This window comes from Scophthalmus maximus, chromosome 7 (genome assembly GCF_022379125.1).
Source record: "Scophthalmus maximus strain ysfricsl-2021 chromosome 7, ASM2237912v1, whole genome shotgun sequence".
Lineage (NCBI taxonomy): Eukaryota > Metazoa > Chordata > Actinopteri > Pleuronectiformes > Scophthalmidae > Scophthalmus > Scophthalmus maximus.
This window is the reverse complement of record NC_061521.1, coordinates 24,827,030-24,854,318: the sequence shown is the minus strand read 5'-3', so window position 1 is coordinate 24,854,318 and position 27,289 is coordinate 24,827,030. Positions and strand designations below refer to the sequence as shown.

Below are 27,289 nucleotides of genomic sequence, written 5' to 3'. Positions count from 1 at the left end.
CACACACACACACACACACACACACACACAGACAGAACTGAATATGTGTGGTGTTTCAGGGGGAGAGACCGTCCCACCAGGGGTTTGTGTGTCCTTCAAATCTCCCACTCTCTCACACACACACACTCTCTCACACACACAGACACACACTCACACTCTTTAACAATACGAGCTCTTCACCATCAGTTGGATTAAAAACTTGACGCTCCGGCGGCTCAGTGCTCATCATCACGTACAGAAGATCTGATGTGAGACGAGGGCGGAGCCACGTCCGATAACACCCCTCCACCTTTAATCTGTGTGTGTGTGTGTGTGTGTGTGTGTGTGTGTGTGTGTGTCCAGCACTCAGACACACCGCGTGTCCCACAGCCGGTGACAGATGTGCCTCCGTATTTTGATGCTGGGTGTTTTACAACACCTCCTCGGCAGATGATCCGCTGGTGAAGTGAAACCAAACGAAGGCATTTAACTGAAATCATGACGACAAGATCAGAGAGGGAGAAAATAAAACCCTGGAGATGCTGTTTTTATTTTTCTGAGGCCTGATTGATTGGTGTGTCAGCGATCAGCCGCTGCGATAAGAGTGACAGTCGACCTTTTTGTAAAGGAATAAGTGTGTAGATTGTCAAAGGTTAACAGATAAGTCTGGTTTAGGAGGTTGACACAGTGGGTTATGTGAAAATATAGTTGGCAGCAAAGTGAAATGAACTCATTTAAACCAATGTAGAGATGCCTCATGTTGAACAACATCAATGGACTGATAGTCTGATCGTCAGACTGTCTGAACGTCCACCACGGCCTCACACGCTCTACATCCAGATTTTTCGAATTGGATCCGCACCAAACTGCACACACTCGTAGATCTTTGCTTATTTGATGAATGTTTACGAACTCTATCGATTCTTGGACTTGTGGGTAATATCCTCTCATGGTTGAATGCACTTACTGTAAGTCGCTTTGGACAAAAGCATCAGCTAAACGAATGTCATGTAAGATATTAGTCGCCTAAATATGCCTAATTTGTCCCAAGGCATGGGAGGGGAAAAACGCTTTGAAAATATAAAAACAACAGCAACAACAAACCACCATTTTTTTTGCCCTATTTGGCAATGTTAAAGAAAGTGATAAAAAAAATCCTGCACCAAAACCTCGTGGTTTCTGTCTTGGCCCAGGTCCCATCATTCCTCCACGTGTTGAAATCCAATCTCTAGTTTTTGCAGGATCCTGCCGTCAAACAAACCAACATCCATCCATTCATCGTCTACCGCTTTATCCACTTAAGGGTCGCAGGGTCCCAGCTGACATTGGGCGAGAGGCGGGATTCACCCTGGACAGGTCGCCAGCCTATCACAGGGCCACATACAGAGACGGACAACCATTCACTCTCACATTCACACCTACGGTCAATTCAGAGTCTTCAATGAAACTGACTCCATTCTGCATGTCTCTGGACTGTGGGAGGAAACCGGAGAACCTGGAGAGAACCCGGCGAGAACCCACGCATACACGGGGAGAACATGCAAACTCCACACAGAAAGGCCCCGGTTGGTTTGAACCGGGACTCGAACCCAGAACCTTCTTGCTGTGAGGCGACAGCGCCGACCACTATGCCACCGTGCAGCCCCTCGACGGAGGTAAGAACAATAAGTCGGCAGCCAGACGGAGCGAGGTCTTCTGCGTGAGCCGCCTCGCACCATGTCCCATCAGACCCCCCTCCTCCGTTAACCTGTTATTATAGCTTATGTAGAGCAGTGACCCCCGAGTAACAAGTCACACAGCTCATGATTTATTGAGCTTGTCAGTGATATTATTTATTTAAATGTTTTTGTGTGTGTGTTGAAGCCCAGAGCGGAATGTGTCTGGATCCACATGCTCTATAAAATCCACCAACACTGACGAGTGAGCAACGAGACTGGGGATCATGAATAATGAAGCAGAAACAGCTTGTAGGGCCGGAGCTGCCGTTCTGCCGCGTCACCCTGCGTTAAGCATCAGGAGACTGACGAGGCCAGGGACTCGGGAATATCAGTTTTTACTTGAAGACTTTCTCAATGTGGTGACAACGGGCTCTGAGCAAGTCAAAAGCATTAACAGGCATGTGAGAGAGCAGAAGATTAAAAATACATGTACGATAGTTAAAAACAGCATGTGTAATTTGACTTATGACATCTGATCTTTAATATAACAACAAGGACGAGGATGAACATACAAATTCAGGATGTGAAATTTATTACAACCTACGATGTTGTGTATCTGCCATGTTAGATTGTCGGTGCCGCTTCGCCTTGGAAACACGAACAGACTATTTTCAAAGTTGGGACAGATTTTTTTTTATTTTAATGAGAAAACTTGAAATTTGTGCTTTTTGTTTTACTGGTTTGAAGTTGGCTGTCTTCCGTCTGAATGGATGTTGTAATGACTTGTTCAGCAAGCGGTAGTGTAATAGTGCGTTCAATGAGATTATAGACAAAGTCAACGCAAAGACACAAGAAGACAAGAATTGAAATATTTGAACTCGAACGAAATTTTTCGCATGACGGAAAGTTAAGAAAAAAAAATGTCGGCGTCCGACAGAGAACGGGCAGATATTTTACTCACGTTACTCCCAAGACTAAACAAAACATATTCTTGTGGCCAAACTTGCTTAACTCGACGCGAAAATTCGCTTTGTGTTTGGTGTGAACGCAGCATAAAGGATTACAGTTTGAACTGTACAGTTACGTAACTCAGTAACGCTCAGTTAGAAAGACGTTTTGTTGGATCAGCATGTCTTTGTCGGAATTTTAAGGTGCGTTAACATCAGTTGTCTGGTCTCTGACCATATTACATTAGCGTGGACCATATTAGGTTAGCTTGGATCATTTTAGGTTAGCTTGGATGATACTACGTTAGCTTGGATCATATTACGTTAGCTTGGACCATATTAGGTTAGCTTGGATCATATTCCGTTAGCTTGGACCATATTACGTTAGCGTGGATCATATTCCGTTAGCTTGGACCATATTACGTTAGCGTGGATCATATTCCGTTAGCTTTGACCATATTACGTTGGCTAGGATCATATTACGTTGGCTTGGACCATATTACGTTAGCTTGGATCATATTACGTTAGCTTGGACCATATTACGTTAGCTTGGACCATATTACGTTAGCGTGGATCATGTTACGTTAGCTTGGACCATATTACGTTAGCTTGGACCATATTAGGTTAGCTTGGACTATATTACGTTAGCTTGGACCATATGACGTTAGCTTGGATCATATTACGTTAGCTTGGTGCAGGGGCCGAACGCGTCACTAGTAAATTACGCTGCTTTTGATGTCTTGACAAGCACTTTTCACCACAGGTCACAGTCATACAGCACGGCTATATATAATGTACAATGATCAACCACCAATTGTTGTTTAACCTTAAAATCACAAAGGTTTCAGTTTCTTACAGCGGTTAGCTTTGTGTTAGAATATGGAAAGAAAACCTCAGAAATATGCTTCATTCAAAAACAAAAGAGACTAAATTGAATTGTGACGTTAGCCAATGGCACAGAGTTCTCTCACATGACTCCGTTAAAGATTATACATCCACTGACAAGCAACAGCAACCGCACTAAAGCACAATGCACTATCTTTCGGATACCAAGTAATACGTTGGGAGATACCGAGAATACTTTCTATTGTGAACACCGTGTGATTACAGAGCGTGGATTCCATTCATCAGCCATCAGCACCTCAACTGTCAGTGAGGTGGAGCTGCTGCTGACGTCGGCGCCGGAGACGTGTTTGCTCACACTGAGCAGGAAGGTCATACGTGTTCAGCGCTCGCTCAAACACACCCGTGACCCCGGAGTCCACAACATAGATGTCAAATGTCGCATTCAGGCCACGTTTTCCGTACGTCCTCGTCCACGATGTCAAATGCATTCATGCAATTATATCCAAAGTTATGGTTATATTTGGTCACTGTTCAGCAGTTATGTTGAGGTTTCCTTTGTTTTGTGAAGCAAGCGCAGAGAACAAGTGTGCTCTTGCTGCATTGCAATGAAAGTCAGGGACGAATTTTAATAACTTCCCAATCAAAAGCAGTTGGCAGCTCAGAATTTGATTAACGAGCAATAGCATCACAGGAACAAGCTTTTCCAGTTGTGATAAAGTGAGCCGCCCTCTACAGGGATGGAAGTACACGATTTGAGCTCGGTAACGCTGGATTTAGTATATTCTGTGTGTTACTAATGACTGATGGGTCGAACAAACAAATGCTAAATTTTATCATGAGATTTGCATTTGTTCGCCAGGTGCTCATTCGTGCCTGTACAGTATCTCCACCTAGAGCCACATAGTTGTTTTTACAAGATACTAACTATGCTAATCTGTTAGCTTTGACACATAATTTATTAGCCATGCTAGTGGAATGAAAATTCAGATTTACCCAATGATTTGGTATCATGTGCTGTTAAACTAATGGCATCCCCATTGAATTAAACTATACTTTGTGCTAATGAGAAAATCATAGCATTGCCACCGTGAGCATTTTTGCCATGCTAACGCTAGCATTTGGCTCAAAGCAGAGGCCGTGCAGCATCACATCGCTGCAGACTCAGGAATTCACACCGGAAAAAAAGTTTGACATTGTTAACTTGTGTCACTAAATTGAACTTTGACTCCAAGTCCTTCAATGGCCGTTTTGTGAATGTCTGAATCCCCACATTTATGTCGTTTTACTTACTGGTAACATAACAGAGAGATCATTACAGAGCATGAAACAACATGGCCGTTCCATCCTCGTTAGCAGCTTTGCAGAATAACCTGCTTCACTTTGAAATCTCCACATTCTGCTCTGAGCCGCGTAGACAGAGCTAGGCTAGGCTAAATGTTTGCTCTTACTTCCTGTCCTTATGCTAAGCTAGGTTAGCTTCTTCTTGACCTCGGCTCTGCAATCAAGTGATATGAGATTGATATTCTGAATCTCCTCTCTGTCTTGGAAAGAAAGCAAATCAAATCAAATGTTGAACTACTCCTTTGAGTTTTGTTTTGACAACTTGGGGGATGTGTCACCTTTAATGCAGTGCAACATTTTGATTCAGGTTGAAAAAAATGTATTTTTAGTGTCAACAATCTGTCAGCTACATTCAGATTTCCCAGTGTTGCTTCAGTGTGAGAGCAACACGATAACCACAGACAAATAAGACGCTGTGATTTACGGCGGGCGAGGAGGGAGTCGGGCCCTGACATTAATGAGCTTGACGAGCCGGTTCTGTTCTGTTTCATTCGGCCACTTCAATCATCTCTCCGGCTCCACTTCCTGCACTTGAGTCAGTTATAGGGCCAAACGCCAGCAGGGAGGGCGGAGAGACGATACCGATCAATATTGTACAGCTGAATCAGTCTGTGTGCGGGAAAAAAAACAAAAAGGTTTGAAGATTCATAGTTGAACTAGATTTAGTAGATGCGAGCCGCTGGTTTCTTGACGTCAGTGAGTTGTCGAGTGAGTAGTTACTGTAGTTCTTCTGCGATGGCGGAGGTATAAACGTATTCATGTCAAATGCAAAATTATTTCAATCTCTTTTTTCCTACTTTTGTAAAATTCGTCATCTGAGTTTCCAGATAAAAGCAGCGGACACAGAACAGGAAGTGTAGGTTGGGCGACGGTGTCAGCTGAGGACTCGGGTGACCTATCAGAGGTGCAGGGAGTAGAATCAGATAAAATGGAAAAAAGCCTGGTGCATCATCTGTTGGAGATGAAAGACAAAAGAAGCATAATTGGAAATCTGGCACCAAACATGAGAGGAGCTCATCTGACGCTGTGCTGACATCACGTACCATCGCAGAGGAAGTGCACTCGTCTATTTCTGGTCGTTAAGTTTTCCAGATGGGCGCGGCCGGGTCGGGTGGAGTGGAACACCGCGCACATTAACGTCAGGCTAATGGGGGAAAATAAAAAACAAATCAAATCCTTTAGAATCAATTAAATAAATCAGTCAATCAAATCAGACGTTTTATGGGTTTGGTGATGTCGTAGTCGTACTGGTGAGAGAGGTGATGGCAGGTGAGGGGGCGCCGCGCTGCGACCCACCCAGCTCCGTAATGTAAACTCTGGATTAACCATCAACCTGGAGTACACACACACACACACACACACACACACACACACACACACACACACACACACACACACACACACACACACACACACACACACACACACACACACACACACACACACACACACACACACACACACACACACACACACACACACCGGAGCTGCCTTGACCTTGTGTTCCTCACCTCCTGTCGAAGGCAAACAGACCTGGAAGAAAATGACATTCAACAGATCTGTGAATGAGTTTGTGTGTGAGCTGTTCCACAGGTAAATCATAACATCCGTTTAGAATCAGTCAGACAAATATTCCCACGAGGACAAAAATCTGTGTGTGTGTGGACACTAAAATCAGTTCCCACAGGTCGGTGGCGTCAGAGAAGCTGACAACACATCAGTCATATTTCACTGGATCTAGAGACAGGTGCGTCAATACCTGACACACACACACACACACACACACACACACACACACACACACACACAAAACACACAGGCGACAAAAGCACTTCAAACGTGTGTGAATCTCCTCTCGGTGTTTACGTTTTTTGTTGCTGCGTCGTAACGAGAGTTGAACGAGGAAGTCGATTGGTATTTGATCAGTTGAGCAGCAGCTTAGGGTTGAAAGAGAAATGCAAAGCTGTTGAGTGGCTGAGATTAATAAGATCTTTGAAGGAGCAGCTGAAGAGGACATCTACTGTGAAACTGTGGCACCCGGCTGCTCCGGACGACAACCACAACAAGCCCACCCCATTTACAATCACGTCAGAGGGGCGGGGTCATCGTTACGCAGGGAGGTCAGGGGCGAGCAAGATACGATTAATAATTGTTTAATTTCACAGGACTAAAAGTAAAATCCAGCTTGTTGTTCTTACTTGTCATTGATATATTCACTGTGATATAACTTTTGCTCTAAACAAAACCAACTGATGAATATAAGACTCAAAACGCGATGTGTAAAGTTTGCCATCTCTGGAGAGATGACAGTGATTCTACACATGATGCTCAACGGAGCAGCGGCGGCGAGGCTGCACATCTGGAGAGGCCTGCTGTGTGTGTGTGTGTGTGTGTGTGTGTGTGTGAGGGCGACAGGGCGAGCGGCACACAGGACGTTCCCCTCCGACTCCGGCCTCGCCACCGACAGATGAATGGAGGGAAACAGATGCAGCCTTCCGCTTTCCTGCCTGCCACTTCCCATCACCTCCGCAGCAGCATGTGTGTTTAGGTAACGTGTGTGTGTGTGTGTGTGTAACGTATTTAGACTTTTTCTTTTCTGCTCTCGTCAGCAGCTGGAAACGTTGGATGATGCCAGATCCTATTTTCCATTTTTTTCAATTCCAAGTCTTAGCTCACATAGAGACGACGTGCGTCTGCATTGACTGATGTGACGACGGACTCGTCAACTAAACCTCCTCAGATGAACTTCCTGGTCGTGTTGTCATGTCAACGCTAATCTTTTCCTTGAGTCTCCGTCTCACTTGAGCCAATCACGTCTGAAGAGAATATTAACGCCGTCGTTATCATAAAAGGTACGAAGCCGCAGCCGTTGCCAGAAGTGAACGCGAGAGGCTCCGAGCTGCAGGTGTATCGGGTTCAGAGAGACTCTCCTCCACTTTCCCTCAGAGCGAAGGAATGTGACGGTAGAACCAGGAGCCAATCATTAACCTGGGCCTCCAGGAATCTGTCTGACTTCCCCTTGCTCAAGTTTTCTTTCAGTCTACAAATGGAACCGCTTTTAATTCTCTCTCCAATACTTGTTTTTTGGTTGGTTGAATTTCAATTCAAGTCAATTTTATTTGCATATTGCCAAACCACAACGTACATTATCTCAAGACACTTCACACAGTGACGTCAGAACCCGACTGACGTGTCACATCTTTTGACGTCAGTTGAATTTATAGATCTGAGAATAACTCATTTAAATTCAACAAAGTATATAGTTGTAATTTTTTTTTAAATGTTATATATTCATCTAATTTTATTAAATGTGGTATTTGCCTAATTTGGTGAAGATTGAGTGTAAAAGTGAAGTCAAATAGTTTGTCTGTTGATACTCATGACTATGATGGCGTACCAGGGCCATTGTATGAAATTTCTTTTAATAAAAATATTCATATATAAATATTAACGAGGGAAAAGGTGGAAAAATTTTGTTTTGTTTTTTTATATCAGAAATTACGGCTCCGTAATGGTCCTAATGCGTCGTTGTTCATGACTCACCGTGACTTTCACTGAAATCTGTGCCGTTTGAAACAGACAGTGACAGAAAACATCACTTCCACAGCAGAAGCTTCTAATAACACGTTATGTGAATCCTTCAGCTCCCAAAACAGCAATTTACCTCTTTTTCTTCATGTGCAGCATCACAAACATTTACCCTCGTTGATCATTACGCCTTAAAAAAAAGAAAAAAGACAAACTATAAACAGGCAATCGTTCTCTGGAAATGGGAGTGAAACATCTGCATGTTAATGTTTGACAGTGATGAGATCTTTTCTGTTTCGTTTCACATTAACCTTTAAATAGATCTTTAAAAAAAAATCTCTGAGAGGAAAGTTAAAGCTTAATGCTGGTTTCATAATCTAAAGGCAGTGGAGCTGAGGTGAGCGGAGGTATGTGATCCCGCCCCCCCCCCCCCGGGGCCCCACCCCCACGTCTCTGGCCAGGTCGAGCAGTTTCGTCTTTGATCCTGAACCGACGGGTCAAAGCGTTACAAGGTCACGGACTCGGCTCGGCAACATTCCACCGCTCGCAATAGGTCACTACTGAAATACCTCCCTCTGAAGAGACAGACATACAAAATTGGTGGTTAAAAGGAAAACACACAGGAAAGGAAGAGGAGGAAGTATCGCCGTCACTCCACCTGCTGCAAACCCACTTCAGAGAAGCATGAACACAAGCAGAGACAAATACAGTTTGTCGTATTAAAACTAGTGTTCGGAATAAACACTCAACACGCAAACACGTGGATTAAAAGAACAAGTGCTCGGAACTTGGGACTAATCAGGCGGAGGACTGGATTCAAAGTCAAAGGACAGACGCGGCTGGGAGGAGGTGGACAAACACCAGCAAAGAATTTGCAGTTTATCTTCACATTTCAAAAACAAACAGAAATCAAAGAGAGAAAAAAAGAAAAAGCAGAGGCCCGAGTTTCAGAGACGAGTCGGCGTCTGAGCTGCCGCTCCAGTAAACAGTGTGTTTTCATTTGCATCTTCAATTTGCGCATGAAAAAAAAGACAAACGGAAAACGTCTGTGCATTGATAAGAGCAAGACGCAGCGAGGTGTGATTAAAAAATAGAATCTTATTCGTCCCGTCAACAGTTTTAGAAACAACTCTTCGTCGTTTGGGATTCAAAGAAAAAAGGCTTCAGTCAGTGGCAGTTCCACAGCTTTTGATCGTGTGACATGGTTTTCATCAGCGGGTGGAGTTTAACCTGTTGCCACAGGATGTGGACGGTCACATGTTTCTGAAGGTCAATGTCAGTTTTTAATTTGGCTTCAAAAACCGCAAATTGAATCTGAACTCATTGGAAATTCCAATTTTTTTTTTAGCTCAGAGAAAAGAACTGTAAATCCAAACATCCGCCATGAGCTTCTCCACAATAAATCATGTTTTACAGATCTGAGACAACATCCTGCAGAGTGAACATTGATATGATCATGTTCATCGTTTGAACAGTCGTAGACCAACTAATGTATAATATGTATACCCAACAGAGGTCTGAATATCAGTGGCCAAAAAAGAAAACGTTAAAATTGAATAAGCAAAACATAACACGGGGAAACTCACTGTGAGAACAGTGCACCCCCTCCCCCCGAGCAGCCCAGGACAGACTTTCTCCTCCTAAATTAATAACACGTCCCCAAGTAAAATATCAATATTTTATTAGTTTCAACTTTGTAAGACGATAAAAAGAAATGTCTTTATTGCGCATTTATGGGTCAAGTGGAAAAATAGAAACAGCCCCAGTGCAGCAGTGTCGTCCACACACACACACACACACACACACACACACACACACACACACACACACACACACACACACACACACACACACACACACACACACACACACACACACACACACACACACACACACACACACACACAAGGATCAGATTCTGTCAAACGCTGTTTCACAGTTCTACAGAACTTAATCTACACAATCTGGTTCACTAATCAATAATCCACAGGTGTTTGCTCCGGAGCGAGTCGCTACGTGACCTGCGCAGCGACTAATACCGCTGCGTTCCGGACGACGTCAGTCGTGAGTCCACATTTCCCACAGTTAAATCTGCTTCCTAACCTGAGCGTAAACAAAACACCACACGGCTTACGATTAGGCGACCGGGTGAACAGAGTCGGGATTGTTCGGCCTCAACCAGCTTCCTAAAACCTGAATTGACGCCGGACGATTCACAGTGGTTAGAAAACGGCTTGGTGGCAGATTGATCCGCCCCAGGTTCACGTGGAGGAACTCTGAAGTTGGAACATGTGGACTTCCGAGTCGTCCGGAACGTGACTTGTGTGAGGCCAGTTACTCATCTTTAATCTGATAAACCAGATTTCACAGAACTAACTCGTAGTGTGGCTTCTCCCTCTCTCGGCCTCAGATCAGCGTCGACTCCCTGAATCTGGTCTGATGTCTGGATGAAAACTCCCTGAAAGAGAAAGCACAGGAAATACAGGATGTAATCAGAGATTCAGTAGCGTTTGAAAAATTCTTTACACACAAACTCCCACTGATTCTGCTTCTCATCCAGTTCAGATTCTTGCCACCTAATCTCCGTAATCTCATTCGACACTTTGCTAATCTCCTTAAAATCATTTGTAAACACACTTAAGTTCTCAAACCGATTCCATCAGTCAGAAACCGGGACACACTCACAAACATCCTAAAAAGAAAACACATCAAACCTTCCCCTCGTCTCACCTCCGTGTTTCCGCTTTCTCTTCCTGAGGGATCTTAAATTTTTCACACAAAAAAAACACTTCACGGCTCAACAGCCTCTGAACGGAGGCGGGAAAACGGACACAGCTCGTTTTCCAGGACGCGACACATACTTTATTATAGAGCTGCAGCATTAAATCGATTAGTGATCGACTACTAAATTAATCAACAACTATTTTGATAATCGATTAATCGGTTGAAGTAATTTTTATTTAAGAGAAAAGGCAAAATTCTCTGATATTTGCTTCTTAAATGTGAATATGTTCTGGTTTCTTTGCTCCTCTGTGACAGAAAACAAATCATCTTGGGGTTTGGGGAAACACGATCAACATTTTTCACCATTTCATGGTACAAACGACTAATCGACAAAATAATCGATAGATTAATCGAGAATGAAAATAATCGTTACAGGCCTACTTTATTATCTAACAACGATAATATTAGTGAAGCGCTAGTTGGTGTATGTTCATTGGGAGATCACAAATCTGGTACGTTCCCAACAGAGGAAACAGTTTCCATGATATTACACACATGAAAGATTTGTTTCATATTTCAACTCAGTGTGACCTCATCTCTCCCGTCAGAGACGGGCCTCCGTCCCACATGACACGAACCTCACTTCTGTTCCTCGGATTAAAGATGGCGGACTCAAGACTGTGGCGTGGGGGAGCACATGTGGCACATGAAAGAAAGATATGACGAGTGCGTCTGTGGGAGGACGTTTTTCTCCCCCCACTTTTTCCAGTGTGTGTTTCCACAGAGGAGTTTGTCGTTCGGTTCTGATTCTCTTTGTGCGTCGGAGTCAGCGTGTGTGTGTGTGTGTGTGTGTGTGTGTGCAGCGATTTCCCTGAGCAGGTTAGCTACGGTGGCTTTAGCCGCATGTGACCGGAGACAGACCCGACCTGACGGTAAACAGCCATTCACCGAGAGGCCTGCCCTCCGTCTGGCCGTCGCTCAATACCAGACTAAAGAGGTAACTCAATGGAAGAATTGACACTATGGTAATGAGCTCCTTGATACCGACCCCCCCTTCCTCCACGACACGAGCGTATGGCCAAGTCTGTCAGGGCCATTAAGAAGCAGCAACAAGTCTGGAGGAACGAGTGAGTTGGGGCCCCAACGCTTTTCAGTCCTCAGCCTGAATAATGAACCTGAATAATCACTCTTAATGCCAAAAGAAAGTCTGTGAAAGAGAAAACCCAGAGGTGTATGAAACATGACGGACGGAGTCCAAGGCACAAAAAACAACATGTGGCTCAGACAAAGCACTGAAATGACCGGTAGGAGAATGAAACAGGTCCTGCTGCCACCCACACAGTTCTCACTGACGCTGTGAGACTGAGGCGCTGAAAGTCCTCTGAACTGAAAGAACGGGAGAAACTATACCAAGAGTTCTCCACTGCCCTGGAGAGAGAGAGAAAATCCTATTGGCCCTAATATAACACACACGCGCATATATATATATATATATATATATATATATATATATATCGGAATAAAACCTCTCACACAAACTGCATCTTGGAGATACTGTCCACAGATTAGCGTCTGGGCTTCGACAACATTTGATAAGAATCACATAACCAAAGGTACGGTTCAGGTTCAGCTTCAGCTCGGCTGAGGTTGGAGCCGCGCTTCCCGTCTGCCGTGCATCTGGAAAAAAACATCCTCAAACCCGACACCTCTGAAGAAAAACTATGAAGATGAGATACGGTTCTCCTGACGTGTCGGTGCCTGACTGACAGTTGTTTCACCTCGTGGCCCCCACGTCTGTCACAGATTACAGAGCTCACTGTACAGTCGTCTGTCGCCTGTCACACAGAAGTGTTAATATAGTTTCCATTCATAGAAGGAGTCATCATGGAGCTACTGAAACATTTAGACCGGGTGTCAAGTTGGGACCGACTGCTGCAGCGGGGTGGGAATAATTTAGACACACACACACACACGTGAAATCCATTGTGTGCCTCTTACAGTAATGGGAAAGTGTTAGCGAGGTAACATCAGTCAGGTGAGCTCAGGTTGCTCTTGTTTCTTTGAGGCTGTTTGAGAGCGCGCACACAAACACACAAATGTATATATATTTCCCGCAGGTAATTTGTATTGACGCGAGTTACGCTAGTAAACACAACGCGCAAATTTTCGTCTGTTCTCTGTCGGACACGGACGTCAGTGAAGTCGGGAGAATCTCAGTGATCACTGGCTTACGTGACATTGCATCGTGAGAATATTTCTCGTTATTCACGTCGCTTCACCCGCCGCTGATTACGCGAAATTCGCATCTGTCGCGTCTCTGCATCGACTTTTGTATGAAATCGCTTTGTGTTTGGTGTGAATGCACCATTAGGATTTCCATATATCCCCATGGACACAAACAAATAACCTGAACAAAGAGAATGATTATCACCGCTGCACTGCAGCAGACACACATCATGCATAATTTAAATTCAATTACACTGTAAGGAGACGGAGAGAGAGAGAGAGAGAGAGAGCGAGAGAGAGAGACAGGAAGCTTTAAGTCCATTTCCTCACAGTGACTCAGCTCAGTTTCTCAGCTCTTTGTGCCACAACTAACTTCTTAACAGAGTGAAACCTGACACCAGAGTGTAACTGCAGTGGGTCGCTATCCACTGAAACCCTGTCCGAGCCTTATTGGGATCGGACTCCAACTATTATTACAATCATAGATTAATTATGTTTTTTTTGACAGTGGAGTAATTGCTAAATACATACCATTTCCAAATATGGTGAAAAACCCTCAGAAGTACAGAAAAAGCCTAATGTTCATTGTTGGTGTTGCTGCACGTCTTTTAAAATAAAAATAAAAATTTGAAAATTTCGTTTAAAGCCTGAGACAACGTCATGGATATTAATAATTTAGTGCCCATCAATTTCGTAGATGTTGGGATATTTTAGTCTGGACCAAAACCAGGCCAAAAAATCAGCAACGCTTCACATTTGCAAATGAAGCTCACGTTCAGCATTTTATACGTAGTCAATTACTTGAACAAATTGATTATCAAAAGTGTTGCTGATTGACTTTCTGTAAATCAGCTGATTGATTAATCCATCAAGGCCTTTTCATGTACTGGATACACTGTTTAATCCTTGAATAACAAGACAATAACTCTGGTTAATATCATTTAGATAGTTGAAGGCAAAAAAAGGAAAAACAATACACAAGAATGAGTTTTACTTTCTTTTAAGATGAATTTTTTTTAAAAATGCTAGGCATTATAACATGAAATTACCAATAAACGGTTACATAACATCTGAAGATGAAATCAGAGGCTAATATTCAAAAGTAATGTCAACTGAGTTGAAAATGACTGGAGGTTGGGGCGAACTTAAACATCTTGCCTTGTCTTTGAGAAGAAAGAGGGGGCTGGAAATGTAAACAATTGGGATGTTTTGTCAAATCTTTCCGACCTGGTCTGTGTTTTTATTTATGTCCATCTGACAACTCAGTGACGAGCTCCCTTTCCCAAACGGAGACAATAGACTCAGTCATTCACCACAAACCTTTACAGCCCCCGTGTCCCTCATCCTGTCCTCAGCAGGTGTTCACGGTGAGACACCACAGATATCCGATACTATCTCAGATACGGGCTGTAGGAAGTGGAGGGTAGTTACTAAAGACTTCCAGCGTGACAGTTCATTTAAAACAAGTGAAATGCAGATCACAGAAGCAGCAGATATGAGTTGGTCCTTTAACACCATTTCTATGATGGTAGTTTAAAAACAAAAATTGTATTACATTTCCTATGATGCATCTCTAGACCTGTAGGCTCGACTTCACACACTTGGACATACATTCTTATCAAAGTTTTGGTGAGATTAGATTACATTCAAGGTCAATGAAAAAGATGACATTCCCATCGCAAGTTGAAATATTTGAACTTGAGTGAAAGAAAAATTAATGTAAAATAGCAATCTCACTTGGGTATACCAGCCCTTGGGTATACCCGGTCCTACAGTACTACACACTATCCCCTTGAAGCAAGCTCTCTTGGGTATACCACCCTCGGTTACACAAGCTCCTACAGTACTGCACACTACCCCCTTTAAGCAAGCTCTCTCTTGGGTATACCATCCTTGGGTATACAAACTCCTACAGTACTACACACTACCCCCTTGAAGCTAGCTCTCTTGGGTACACCACCCTTGGTTATACAAGCTCTTACAGTACTACACACTACCCCCTTTAAGAAAGCTCTCTTGGGGATACCACCCTTGGGTATACAAACTCCTACAGTACTACACACTACCCCCTTTAAGCAAGCTCTCTCTTGGGTATACCATCCTTGGTTATACAAGCTCTTACAGTACTACACACTACCCCCTTTAAGAAAGCTCTCTTGGGGATACCACCCTTGCAAGATAATGCACGAACAGTATTAAGAAATATGAGTATGGGACAAATAAATCAAACAACTGATCACAATTCCCTGTGCACCAGAGGACTTCGCATTCTCTTTTTTAAAATCTTGGCTTTGTTCACCTTTATGCTTTTAGCCTTGAAGGCTTTTTCCCCTGACAGACCTTAACTTTGACCTTTTCCATTCACTGCACCGAGGAGCATTCAGACCAACCCTCTCATTAAGAGTTTAGATAAGAAACAACATGTTTCTTGGTAAAATATCAACTTTTCCCTCCCTTTTTTTCTATTAGAATTGACATTTCCCTTTGCTACAGAGGAAGGGAAACAATAAATGAAACCCTCAGAGAAATTTATGTTCAAAATCTATTCAATCCATCACTTCCCTCCACTACAGGCATGGAGGGGAACCCTTTCCATTCATCTTTTTAGAAAAACAGTGAGGTGTGGTCCATTCATGGTTCACTCACTTTTGCATTAAGACCTGCTAGCTTTTGTTCACCTTTCTAGATAAACAACAAGGCGTGGGCCAAAGCTGCCATTCACTGTGCTGTACCTCTGCCTCGAGGCCGACCCGCTCTGTGTGCATGTACAGGTTTGACTGTAATTATGTGATAGGCATGATAAGGGTTTACCTAGTGGTCATGTTTGAATTAAATCTGAAATACTGAAGTTTTAACTGTTATTAATATCTTAAGACTTCCCCGTAGGCTGTGATGACTTATTAGAGGAGCTACAGTCAATCAACACATGAAAAGAATAGTTGAAAAGACAAATGGACATTTAGACGAAAAGCTGCAGTTGATTTATGAGCGGAAACTGGGGGAATTAAGTTCAGCCAGAGTTTAAATGGCTAATTCACCACTGCTATTGTGTTTCTCTTGCAAACCTCAGAGGCTTAGAGTTGACACTTTCATAAAGTCCTGTGTGTGTGTGTGTGTGTGTGTGTGTGTGTGTGTGTGTGTGTGTTGGGTGTAGGACTTGATCAAACAAACACCAGGGTGTGACATATCATCGCTAGTTCTTGCGTTTTTTTCCACTTGTGTGCGACCTGAAGAACGTTCTCTTTCACATGGGTAAAGCCGTTGCAGATGCAGTCAGCTGAAACACACACAAATCAAACAACAGCCGGGCAACGCTGGGAAATCTGGAGTGATGTCATGAATGATTAAGATTAGCTCGGTGTTGGGTGTTGAGGGAGTGGTGCTCAACACTAAGTAGAGGACACATGCATATTTGCTGAAATCTGAAGATAAATAAGAATAACACTCTGGACTACATAGTGCAGGTGTGACACAGTCTGTCATAATCGATTAAACCAGCCACGTTTCACAACAGGTGAGTACGATGCAGTTACTGCCGACTTGTTTTATGTCATTGGAATAACAAGTTGAGACTAGACAATGAGCATGTTTTTCATCACATTATGCAACCAGTTTTACGAACACTTGTGTACCAAATATCAGTGTTTGGTTACAATCAAATTAAAGGGTGTCTTCATGAAATTACAAATGAAACTACATATACATGCTGTCAAGAAGGTAATACCCCACATCACATGCGTTGTTTTTTCTCCACAGGTTTGAAATAAATGCTAAAATAGCTCAAATTGTATCAACACCTGTAAAAAGTGAAAAACAAACTTTATAATAAACCATTTTGACTTCATTCAACAGCAAATGACACAGTAAACAACAGAAGTGAGTAATGATTAGACATTAATAAAGCTTGCAAGCTGGGCAGCTGCATGAAGACTGGAGGCTTTCGCTGTTGCCCTGATATGTGATGTTTTACCGAAAACTACATTTCCAGAAATGGCCAGATAATGACGATAGGACCCTTTAAAAAATATATCAGATCATCACACATTATTCCAAACATCTGCCTTAAAGAAATCTAAATGCTTTGAAACTGCAGACATACATCTTTTAATATCTGTAATGTTGTGTATGTTGTACATCATGCTTCATTAAAGTTCTGTCTCACAGATAGTTGACCTGAGAGGTCAGAAGGCCTCTCCAGGAATGTTTTATGTTTGTGTTAGGAGCTGCCATCTTGTTCCCCGCTTTGGGATAAGATGTGATTGTATTTGGTATCAGTACTGAAATTCTTCTATTGTACTTCAAGGATTTTGGTTTGTGAGCTGGATTTTATGAACTAAACAAGCTCAGATTTTTTCCGTGACTTCTGTGAGAACATCAGTGTCTTTTTTAGAAGGAAATCTTGTATATAATACAATAAGTAAACCGAACATTAAAAGTTAAGAGAGTGAACTAAATTATTTTTGTCGAGTCTGAACAAAAACTCAAGGGAATGGACTGTGAGTCGCTGATTTGTTGTTATATGGAACGTAAAAGTGACCTTAGAGATTATGAGATACAAGGACAAAATATTGTCAGTGTGTTTATGCTTTTCATATCAAACTTTTGTACATTCAACAGTGATTAAAACCATGTCTGATTTGTTTGTGGGTGTTAGGGGAATGAAGGCAACACTGCCAGTTTCTTTGAACAGAATGGACTGTGTGTGTCATTATGAAGACTTGTCTTCCTTATACCGCGACGTAAATCATTAAATTTTAAGGTGAAGACATGTTTTAAGTTTTGGTTTAAGTAAGGGTTTTTATTGGGCAGGTAGGTAGTTATGGTTGCGGTCCGAGATTAAGCCTCCAGGAAATAAATACAGTAAACGAAAGTCCTCTGATGCCATGGCGACATGACTCTTTAACTGTGTGTGTGTGTGTGTGTGTGTGTGTGTGTGTTTTATCTATCATCCATCCTGTATCCTCACTTACCTGTTACATAACACCACTACACCTGCATCTAAACAATTCCCTTAACAATGGCAGAGGTCTGTGTGTGTGTGTGTGTGTGTGTGTGTGTGTGTGTGTGTGTGTGTGTGCGCGCACTATACACGAGTGATTTAAAATCATTCATGCATATTGCCCATAACCTGGATTTATTTTGCATTGTGTTTCGTCACATGAAGCTTACACAACTCCACAGGTTCACTAACACACACATGAACGACTGGGTTCCACAAACATATGATCTCATATTTAATGTTGCCCACGTTAAAGTGAACTGACAGTTTGCACATGCATGTGAAATGTGTGTTATCAAACACATTTCCCCGGGGAGCAGAGATGAGAGGTGAGGACGAGACAGGAGAGCGGCTCCCACACTGTAGCCGACAACAGGAGTGGATCAGGTGACAAGCTGCAGCCAACACACACACACACACACACACACACACACACACACACACACACACACACACACACACACACACACACACACACACACACACACACACACACACACACACACACACACACACACACACACACACACACACACACACACACACACACACACACACACACAGTATGCACAGACTTGAATCCCTCTTCTTTTTTCGCTGGCTGCAGGGGCCACATATGTTCTGCTGCTCTATGGCTCTAATTGTGTCAGTGACTTTATCCGTTAATACCTGAGCGTAATGACAAACTTCCATCGGTGACCGCACTCAACAAACCAACCAACCAACTGACCGACCGACCACTCAACAAACCAACTGACCAACAAACCAACTGACCGACCGACCACTCAACAAACCAACTGATCAACCAACCAACTGACCGACCGACCACTCAACAAACCAACTGACCAACAAACCAACTGACCGACCGACCGACCACTCAACATACCAACTGACCAACCAACCAACTGACCGACCGACCACTCAACAAACCAACTGACCAACAAACCAACTGACTGACCACTCAACATACCAACTGACCAACCAACCGACCGACCGACCACTCAACAAACCAACCGACCAACTAACCAACAGGCGACCAACTGACCAACCGACCACTCAACATACCAACTGACCAACAAACCAACCAACCAACCAAAGTTTAAATAGACACGAACGACTGATTAAGAGAGGTTGGAATGTCACGAAGGTCAAGTTCGGAACCAAGAGATAAAACATCACATGACGTCGTACCCTTCATCGTCTGCTCCGTGAAAACCAGTTTCCTCTACTCTACTGATTTCTTGATTTGAACAGACTGTAGCTCTTGGCCGTATGAAACGGTCTTGTTGACACAGCCATGCCTCGGCCTCCTCACATAATGTAGGTCTGTCTGTCCTCTTGTTTTTTATGAGTGTTCTAGCTGCATGGTGACAGGCGGACCAGTGGGGAGGAAACCATGAGAATCACAACCTTAATTACAGCTGACACGGTTCCAGGTAACTAGCTCGACCAGTATTCTGTCAGAGACGCAAATGCACAGTCGTTTACAAGTTCACTCGTCCTTATTACTGACAACATTGCGCATTGTATGCAGTTTCTATCTTGTACATTTTAATTGTTAGTTGTGCGTTTGTGATTGAACTTTAACCTTATTCAAGACACTTTATGCGCAAACTGAAAATGTGCATTAAAAACCCTGAGGAAACACTGAAAATTGCACTTTGTTGAAAAGTTGATGATAAAAATCAAAATTTGTTCAGGTTCAGTCATGACATACATGAAAGATGCGACTCAAGCGACAAAAACTCTTATGGTGAGCTCAGACCAAACGCAAAGCAAATTTTCCATGTTGCGATACTCACTCGAGTTTGGCCAAAGGATCATTAAAAAATTTGCTTTGCATTTGTTCTGACATTTTGCTCAAATTTTCATATTGTACATAATTCAGATATTTTCACTTTTATTTCTATACATTTAATTCAACTTGTATAGTTTTTCCACTTATTGCTCTTGTACTTCCCGTCTTCATTTTTCTCCTTGGACATACAGTAATTTACTTTATTATATTTCTATTTACAATGTTTTTAGTGCAACTTGTACCTTTATGCTATTTTTGTTTTCTTTTGGAAGTTTACTGTGCAACAAATATTCATCTCTGTTTTCTCCTCTTTTTGGCTTCTGTGCATTGAATTCATTTCAAACACATCTGTGCCCTGATATGACCACCTGCAAGAGGGAATTCCCAGGAAGAGGAAAAAGTAATTCCAGGGCTTTGTTGCGTCAGCGCCTCCAGAGACACAGATACTGTCCATGACAGCTTAGCTCATCTTCCTGTACATGTCGACTGTACTTCCTGGTTTCCCACACATGTGTACAAGTACTACTCATATATATATATATATATATATAGAAAGTGCTTCTGTCAGTGGTGGAGGTGTGTTCTCATCCCAGGTGTGTTCTCATCCCAGGAGGCTTTATTTTTTTGGGAGGGACAAACACAGAAGGTGTGTAACTTACTAAACAGGAAACTACAGAGTCTATTTGAGTGCCGTGGTGTCGCCACCCTGCTGTAAAATGAAAACACAACGGCCCGGGTTATCTCTTTGTCTGTCTCTCACACACACACACACACACACACACACACACACACACACACACACACACACACACACACACACACACACACACACACACACACACACACACACACACACACACACACACACACACACACACACACACACACACACACACACACACACACACACACACACACACACACACACCTAATAAAGCCATTAGAAAGACCATAAAAACATCAGCGTGATCATTTACACACACAGTGTTTACACGCAGGCGTTAAACACGAGCCACTGAGTCCAATAATCACGGGAGAATCAGGCCGCGGTTCACAGGTGCAGGGGGGCGGAGTCAGGTTGTGGCAGAATCAAACATTCATCAGAGTGAAAATATTATGACCCGCAAACAAATTTCAGTGGTGAATCATTTACCAGCCTTTTTCATTTATACAATGGCAAATTTGGAAAAGTTGCTTTTGAACTAAGCAAATGGATACAAGGAAGTTTTGTGTTCTCCAAACTAGAGCCCTACCGATACGGAATTTTGGGGGCCGATACCGATGCCCTTGGGGCCGTGTGGGTATCGTCGAATACCCGACACTAGCGTCAACACTTTGAAGGAGACTCGATTTTCTCGTTGCCAGTTGTGGAGTACTTGGAGCAGGGTGATAGTTGGACAGAGCAGGTGTCGTGATGGCCGCCGGCCTACTTGGCTCACGATGCAGCAGCTCTTACTCGGTTTGACTTTGTGTTGGATAAAATTCACTGGGAGACTTACTTGCTGAAAGCCATCCTGGGCGCGTCTCGCTGCTTGGTTTGCTCGGATGACAGAGGATTTGAAGACGGGGCGGACGACAGCGGAGGGAGGGTGGAGGAACGGAGTGACGACGGGGGTACGGAGGAGGAGGAGGAGGGAGGGCTCTGGTTTAACGGGTTCTTCCCATTTCGTAGAAGACGGAGGGACTTGACCCTGATGTTGTGGTTACTGTGATGACGGGCCACCCTGCCCACTGGCCCTGTAGCTGCCCTCTGGAACGTTTGCTCTGCACTGGAAACACAAACACAAGATTTATAGTCAAACAAAGAAAAAACTTTACAATTGATGATACCATAATTAATTAATTGGGGGTAACTGGGAAGTTGTTATAGGCTCTTATCATTTAAATGCATCAGATTATAAATTGATTTATACCGAAGGTATCCAAATATAAACATAAAATCCTCAACAATTCAGTATCTAAACTGAAATATTTGAGTTATGATTGGACAACTACCCCTGCACTTATACATACATTATTTGAATATTTACATTTCAGAGTTATGAATAAGATCGTCCGTGTCCTTGAAACTTTAAAAACATACTTTTCTTTTCTGATCTTCATTAGTTGGAATTAACTTTCACCAACTGAAAAAAGCAACTATCCTGCAGTTGCTGATATGGATAATATGCATAAAGACAGAATCATATAAATCAAAATTAAGGCCATGTTTAATGTCTCAGAATTCTAAATCACATATTTGTGTGTAAAGAAACAACAGCAGAAGTGGGAGAATGTAACGGTATGTTTGTTTATGTTTGTCAATATGAAAAACTTGAATAATCAAAACAGAAAACAACGTGCATCCATGTTTATATATTTTTTTTAGTTTATTTTCTTAAGTTCTATATATTTGTGTTTTCTTTATATGTATAATTTTTGATAGACAATAAAAAAAAAGTATGGTTAAACTGGAATTTTTTATATCGAGATCTGCATCGGCAACAATTCAAATTCCGTTTAGTTTAAAAAAACGTCCTCGTTTCAACATGTTGTAAAACTTTATAAAGTTTCACCCATAAATTGGCAGTTGAGCTCAGAAGCTTTTACGTTAAAAAAAGTATGTTTAATTTTCTTAACTTTAATATATTTGGTTGTATTTGTGTTTTTTGACTCATGATTTAGGAAGTTTTTGAGTAAACTGTAAAATATCAAGACTGAATTAAATTTCTTTGTTCATATACATCGGCTGATATATCTATCAGAAATGTTTTACTCCCCAATATGGAGATCAAAGAATCAGTGTCAGTCGGACTCCAAGTAATAAAACTTTGAAGGACTAATAAAAAACCACCAGATAAAAAAAACTGGCAGTTGAGCTGAGAAGCTTTTACATAAAACAACAAAGAGGAATATTTTTAGATGGAACGTGGGCCAGCAAAAGCCAAAGGCGCATACATAACAACATTTCAATACACACTCAACATAAATAAAGTGATCTGCATTTCTGTGTTCATGGTTATTATTGTTTCACAGTGACAAAAGTGCAACTGTGCTGATACAGTAGTGGACTATGTGTTGTCCTGGGTTCAGGGTTGTGGAGCTCGGGGGTCAGGAGATTTATGAGAGGGTGGAGAGAATAAAGGCATGTGAGGACCAGCACAGTTTTTATGTTCTATCACATTAAAAAAAACTTCAATATCATTCATAACACGATGGCTGAGTTCGTAACCCTAATATCCGGAGGTAGAACATGAAAGAGCAAATGTCTTTTTCTTCATGCTGATCCAGCGACTTGAAGAAAAAGGGATTCTGAGTCGTGTCCTGAAGATACGAGCGATCGGCTGACAAACTATCAAAGTGTGCAGAGTTCATATGAACCTGCCGAGGCAGGAAGGAGAGCAGGGGGGGGGGGGTTCTGAAAGACAGATGCCACAAAAGTGAACGTGGAACATTCCTGCTATTGTTCGAACGTTCTCCTCCGCTCCGTGTTTTGTCTGCTGGTTTCTTCACAAATTCAACATGTCTGACGAATAATTCGGACGAGATTCCTCGCCGACCGAGACCCTGACAGGAAATCCCAGAGAGATATGTCACGTGGTCGCGGTATAATGTCAAGTGACTGTGGTATTCAGGTGGTGTGTGACCCTTGGCACCGATCCTTGAACTTTGACCCCTTTCTGAAGTAGGTCCCACTTAGCCAGGTCTGATATGATCTGAGTTCTGAAGTGATTCTCTTTCAGGTTTTCTGCTGAGTCGGCTCCCAACTCCGAACGGTGTGTAAATGACAAAAGTTATGTCAAAGTTACTCATTTAGTTTCAGATATATATGAGCTAGGCCTAATTGGTCAGATCCTCAGCGTAACACTTTTTATGTGTTCCATAAAAAAAGTGATTTCAATTAGTAACGTTAAGACAAGACGAGAGAACAAGATTTAAATGTTTAAATGTCCTGGCAGGATTCTCCCGAGATCATATCAGAGAACGCACGAGCTGCAGCATCTTTAAAACAAGGCTCAAGACAAACGAGTCATGTGATCATTGACCTTTGGAGACGTATGTGAACTCAGTTGTTGTAGTGTTGTTCTCTCTATTGCTCAGCGGTTGTGTTGTTCATGGCGCCTGTTAAAGTAACTAATGAACTGAAGTAAACTGACCAAGGGAAGTAAACAGTTCACCTGCAGTCAACTTATGTTTTATATAACAAAAAAAAAAAAAAAAAAGATCACTATATAAAGTTTAGGTGCCCAAATCAGATTGTTTTGTTTTTTAGAGATTGTATTTGTTAAATTTGTATATATATACATTTATATTATATTTCTACAGTGGCTGTTTGCAAAAAACAACAACAAAAAATATTTTTTCGTTTTTTCGGCTCAGCCATGACTCTGTGTGTATATATATATATATATATGTATATATATATATATATATTTTTTTTAAAGAGACATGCTAGCGACAGATTCTAATATTCAAGTGTTTTAGGCTCCAGTACCCGAGGCTGCAGATTCAAGCCCCGACCAGTGCAGTCAAAAAAATCTACAACAAACAATCTTTCTCCAGAATCGCTTACTGCCCCTTTAAGAAACTGCTCCTGACATGTAACACAAGTAAAGCAGCAGATTGAGGCCGTTTATCTGGTGCGTCGACAAGGTCCACACCAGGACGAACCATGTGTGAACGCGGTTGAGTCATAACTAGGTGTTTCTCCTCATTTCCATTCAGCTGACATTACGTTAATACATCATCAGAATCAGAATTAAATAAATGATTGAGGATGTATTTCCCCCTTGTGTTCCACCTCTCTCTCAACTCGTCCCAACGATCGTCACGTTAAGGTTTTTAGTCTTTGTTAAGATGAGGCGACTTCTCCGCAGCTAACAAGAGAACATTGTCCGGCTCCATCCTCCACCGGTACCTTTTCCACCCAATTACAATAATCCTCCTGGTGACCCCCGGTGACCCCACCGATGACCCCCGGCCTGGTTAAAACAACCTAGACCACTTGACACAAGAGACTTAAGAGGTGAGGAATGACAAGTATGCTTGAAACGAGCGCACGTGCATGATTACACACACACACACACACACACACACACACACACACACACACACACACACACACACACACACACACACACACACACACACACACACACACACACACACACACACACACACACACACACACACACACACACACACACACACACACACACACACACACACACAGCTTGAGAAAGGTACAAAAACAACAACATTAGATTGAGAGGATTAGGAAACTATTGTGAAATTCCTTGTGCTGCTGGAAAACCAGCTGGTTTTACTGCAGAGAAACAATAAGTGAGGACATCACACGACTGTCAGCTTGTAAATACACATCAAATAAAAGTATGACTGTACTTAAACAGAAGGAACACGTGGGGTGAGTGTGGTGGGAAAACTGAAGGTGACTAACTGTATGTCAGGAAGGAGGCAAATGTAATGTTTATGTGTGTGCAGCATAAGATCATTTGTAAATTGTTTAATGCATAAATAAGCTGCAGGAAAAATGTATAGAAAGAAAAAGTTAATTGAATGATTCTGTTGAGATGAAGAGAGGTGAATAGAAAAGTTTGGACACAGTAATATTATCAATAATCTGCTGTGTGGGGGAAAAAAAGGACAAAGTAATAATTTCAGATTCTATTTTAGTTTACTTGCAACTAGGACTGAAACTAACGGTTATTTTCAATATCGTTTAATCCATAGATTATTTTCTCGATAATCGTTTAGTTGTTTGGTTCATAAAATGTCATAAAATGACAATCATGTTTCCCAAACCACCAACACGATATTTTGTTTCATCCACACACCATAGATATTTAGTTTACTGTCACAGAGGAGCAAAGAAACCAGAAAATATTCACCTTTAAAGGCTTTAGGTTGTGTCTATAGTCCTAAAGGATGCAGAGATATCAGGGAATATTTACTTTTTGAACTAAGCATGATGTGATTTTTGATTTGGGAATAATCAGGGATTTATTTTTCCCATTAATCACCTCGACTGCAGCGGCCTGCTAAGGTCAAATTTGTCCCACCACAGATTCATAATGACACGAACATTTTTGTACTACAGGGGAAACATGATGGGATCAGCTGTTTGCAGAAATTGATGGGATGTAAAAGGATTTTTTGTTTGTGTAAGTCAACACACAAAAGAAAAAAAGTGATGATGAAAAGGGGAGGAGAAGAGATTTTAAGGTGTTAGGATAAAATCTGTATAAACAGTTACACTACAGTTACAGTGAAACAGAGTAATATGAGTATAGGAAAAGTTTATAAAAAAAGAGTAAATGGAGATATGTCCGGTATACAGAAATAAAAATTGCGGATGCCTTTAGGACGAGTTGTGTCCACCCGCTGTTACTTGCAGTAACATGCTACAATGTTTCGTCAGGACGTTCCACACAGACGAGTCGTTTCTGTTTGCAGACGTTCGACTAATACACAGTCAAATGTAAAGAACAAACACCTCGATGAAACCAGAGCGAAGGTATGTCACGCTGTGTTTGCCGACGTTAACCTTTGTCCTCACCTGTCAGTTTTCCCACAACCAGCTGCCTCCGTCGCAGTGACATCACCACTACTACTCTCCTGCACTGGCTGCTGCTGCTGCTGCTGGGGAGGGGCTCGGCCTCCTCCCTGCTGGCTCCGCCTCCTGGACCTGATCTGAAGAGATGAGATAAGATAAGATAAGATAAGATATAACTATATTCGTCCCACAATGGGGAAATTCGGGCATTACAGCAGAAAAGTGGACAGAAGAATATATAAGAAATTTACAAAAAAAAGGGTTAGTATGTACAAAATTTTACAAAAAAATAACATTACATAAAAAACCCAAAATGTATATAATACTATATTCAGATCAGTAGCAAAAAATCTGTGTTCCCTGACCGGGAAGGTGAAGGGAAGAAGCTGGAATAAGGCCTCAAACCCACCAACCTACACCTTCTCATTTCACACTTGCTCTCTGGTACCATCCCCAACCAAGTAACAGGGTATGGAAGTGATTTACTGAATAAAATCCTCAGAAAATTAATATGCATCGTGGCAGACTTACTGCTCCGCACAGATGTTGGTTCTGTTTCACACACTGTCACAAACAAATCTGCTCAAACTAAGATGAACATCTCATACAAACATTGTCGTACAGATGATAACTACTTCAAGGTTAGATTATCGTTATCGAATCAAATCCTGTATGACTTTTCTCTGGTCA

At 42.2% G+C, this 27,289-nt stretch overlaps 1 protein-coding gene across 6 annotated transcripts in view; it reads right to left on the bottom strand.

Annotated features, from left to right (window-relative positions):
* Positions 1-2,151: 2,151 nt before the first annotated feature.
* Positions 2,152-27,289, bottom strand: part of si:ch211-266k8.4 (TBC1 domain family member 10B) — a 53,322-nt gene continuing 28,184 nt past the window's right edge. Inside the window, exons 13-20 of one of the 6 annotated variants that reach the window (XR_004794999.2) lie at positions 26,603-26,736; positions 21,546-21,815; positions 10,677-10,757; positions 8,436-8,489; positions 6,020-6,304; positions 5,815-5,915; positions 5,569-5,666; positions 2,152-5,380 (exon numbers count right to left, since the gene is read on the bottom strand). Coding sequence is in view for 1 of the 6 variants with exons in the window: in XM_035643708.2 (XP_035499601.2) it covers positions 10,706-10,757; positions 21,546-21,815; positions 26,603-26,736 (456 nt within the window). In the remaining 5 variants the exon portion in view is untranslated. Of the gene's footprint in view, positions 5,724-5,814; positions 5,916-6,019; positions 6,305-8,435; positions 8,490-9,963; positions 10,758-21,545; positions 21,816-26,602; positions 26,737-27,289 lie in introns of those variants that run through there. The other 5 variants (XR_004794998.2, XR_004794996.2, XR_004794997.2 and 2 more) reach the window with 5 other exon arrangements.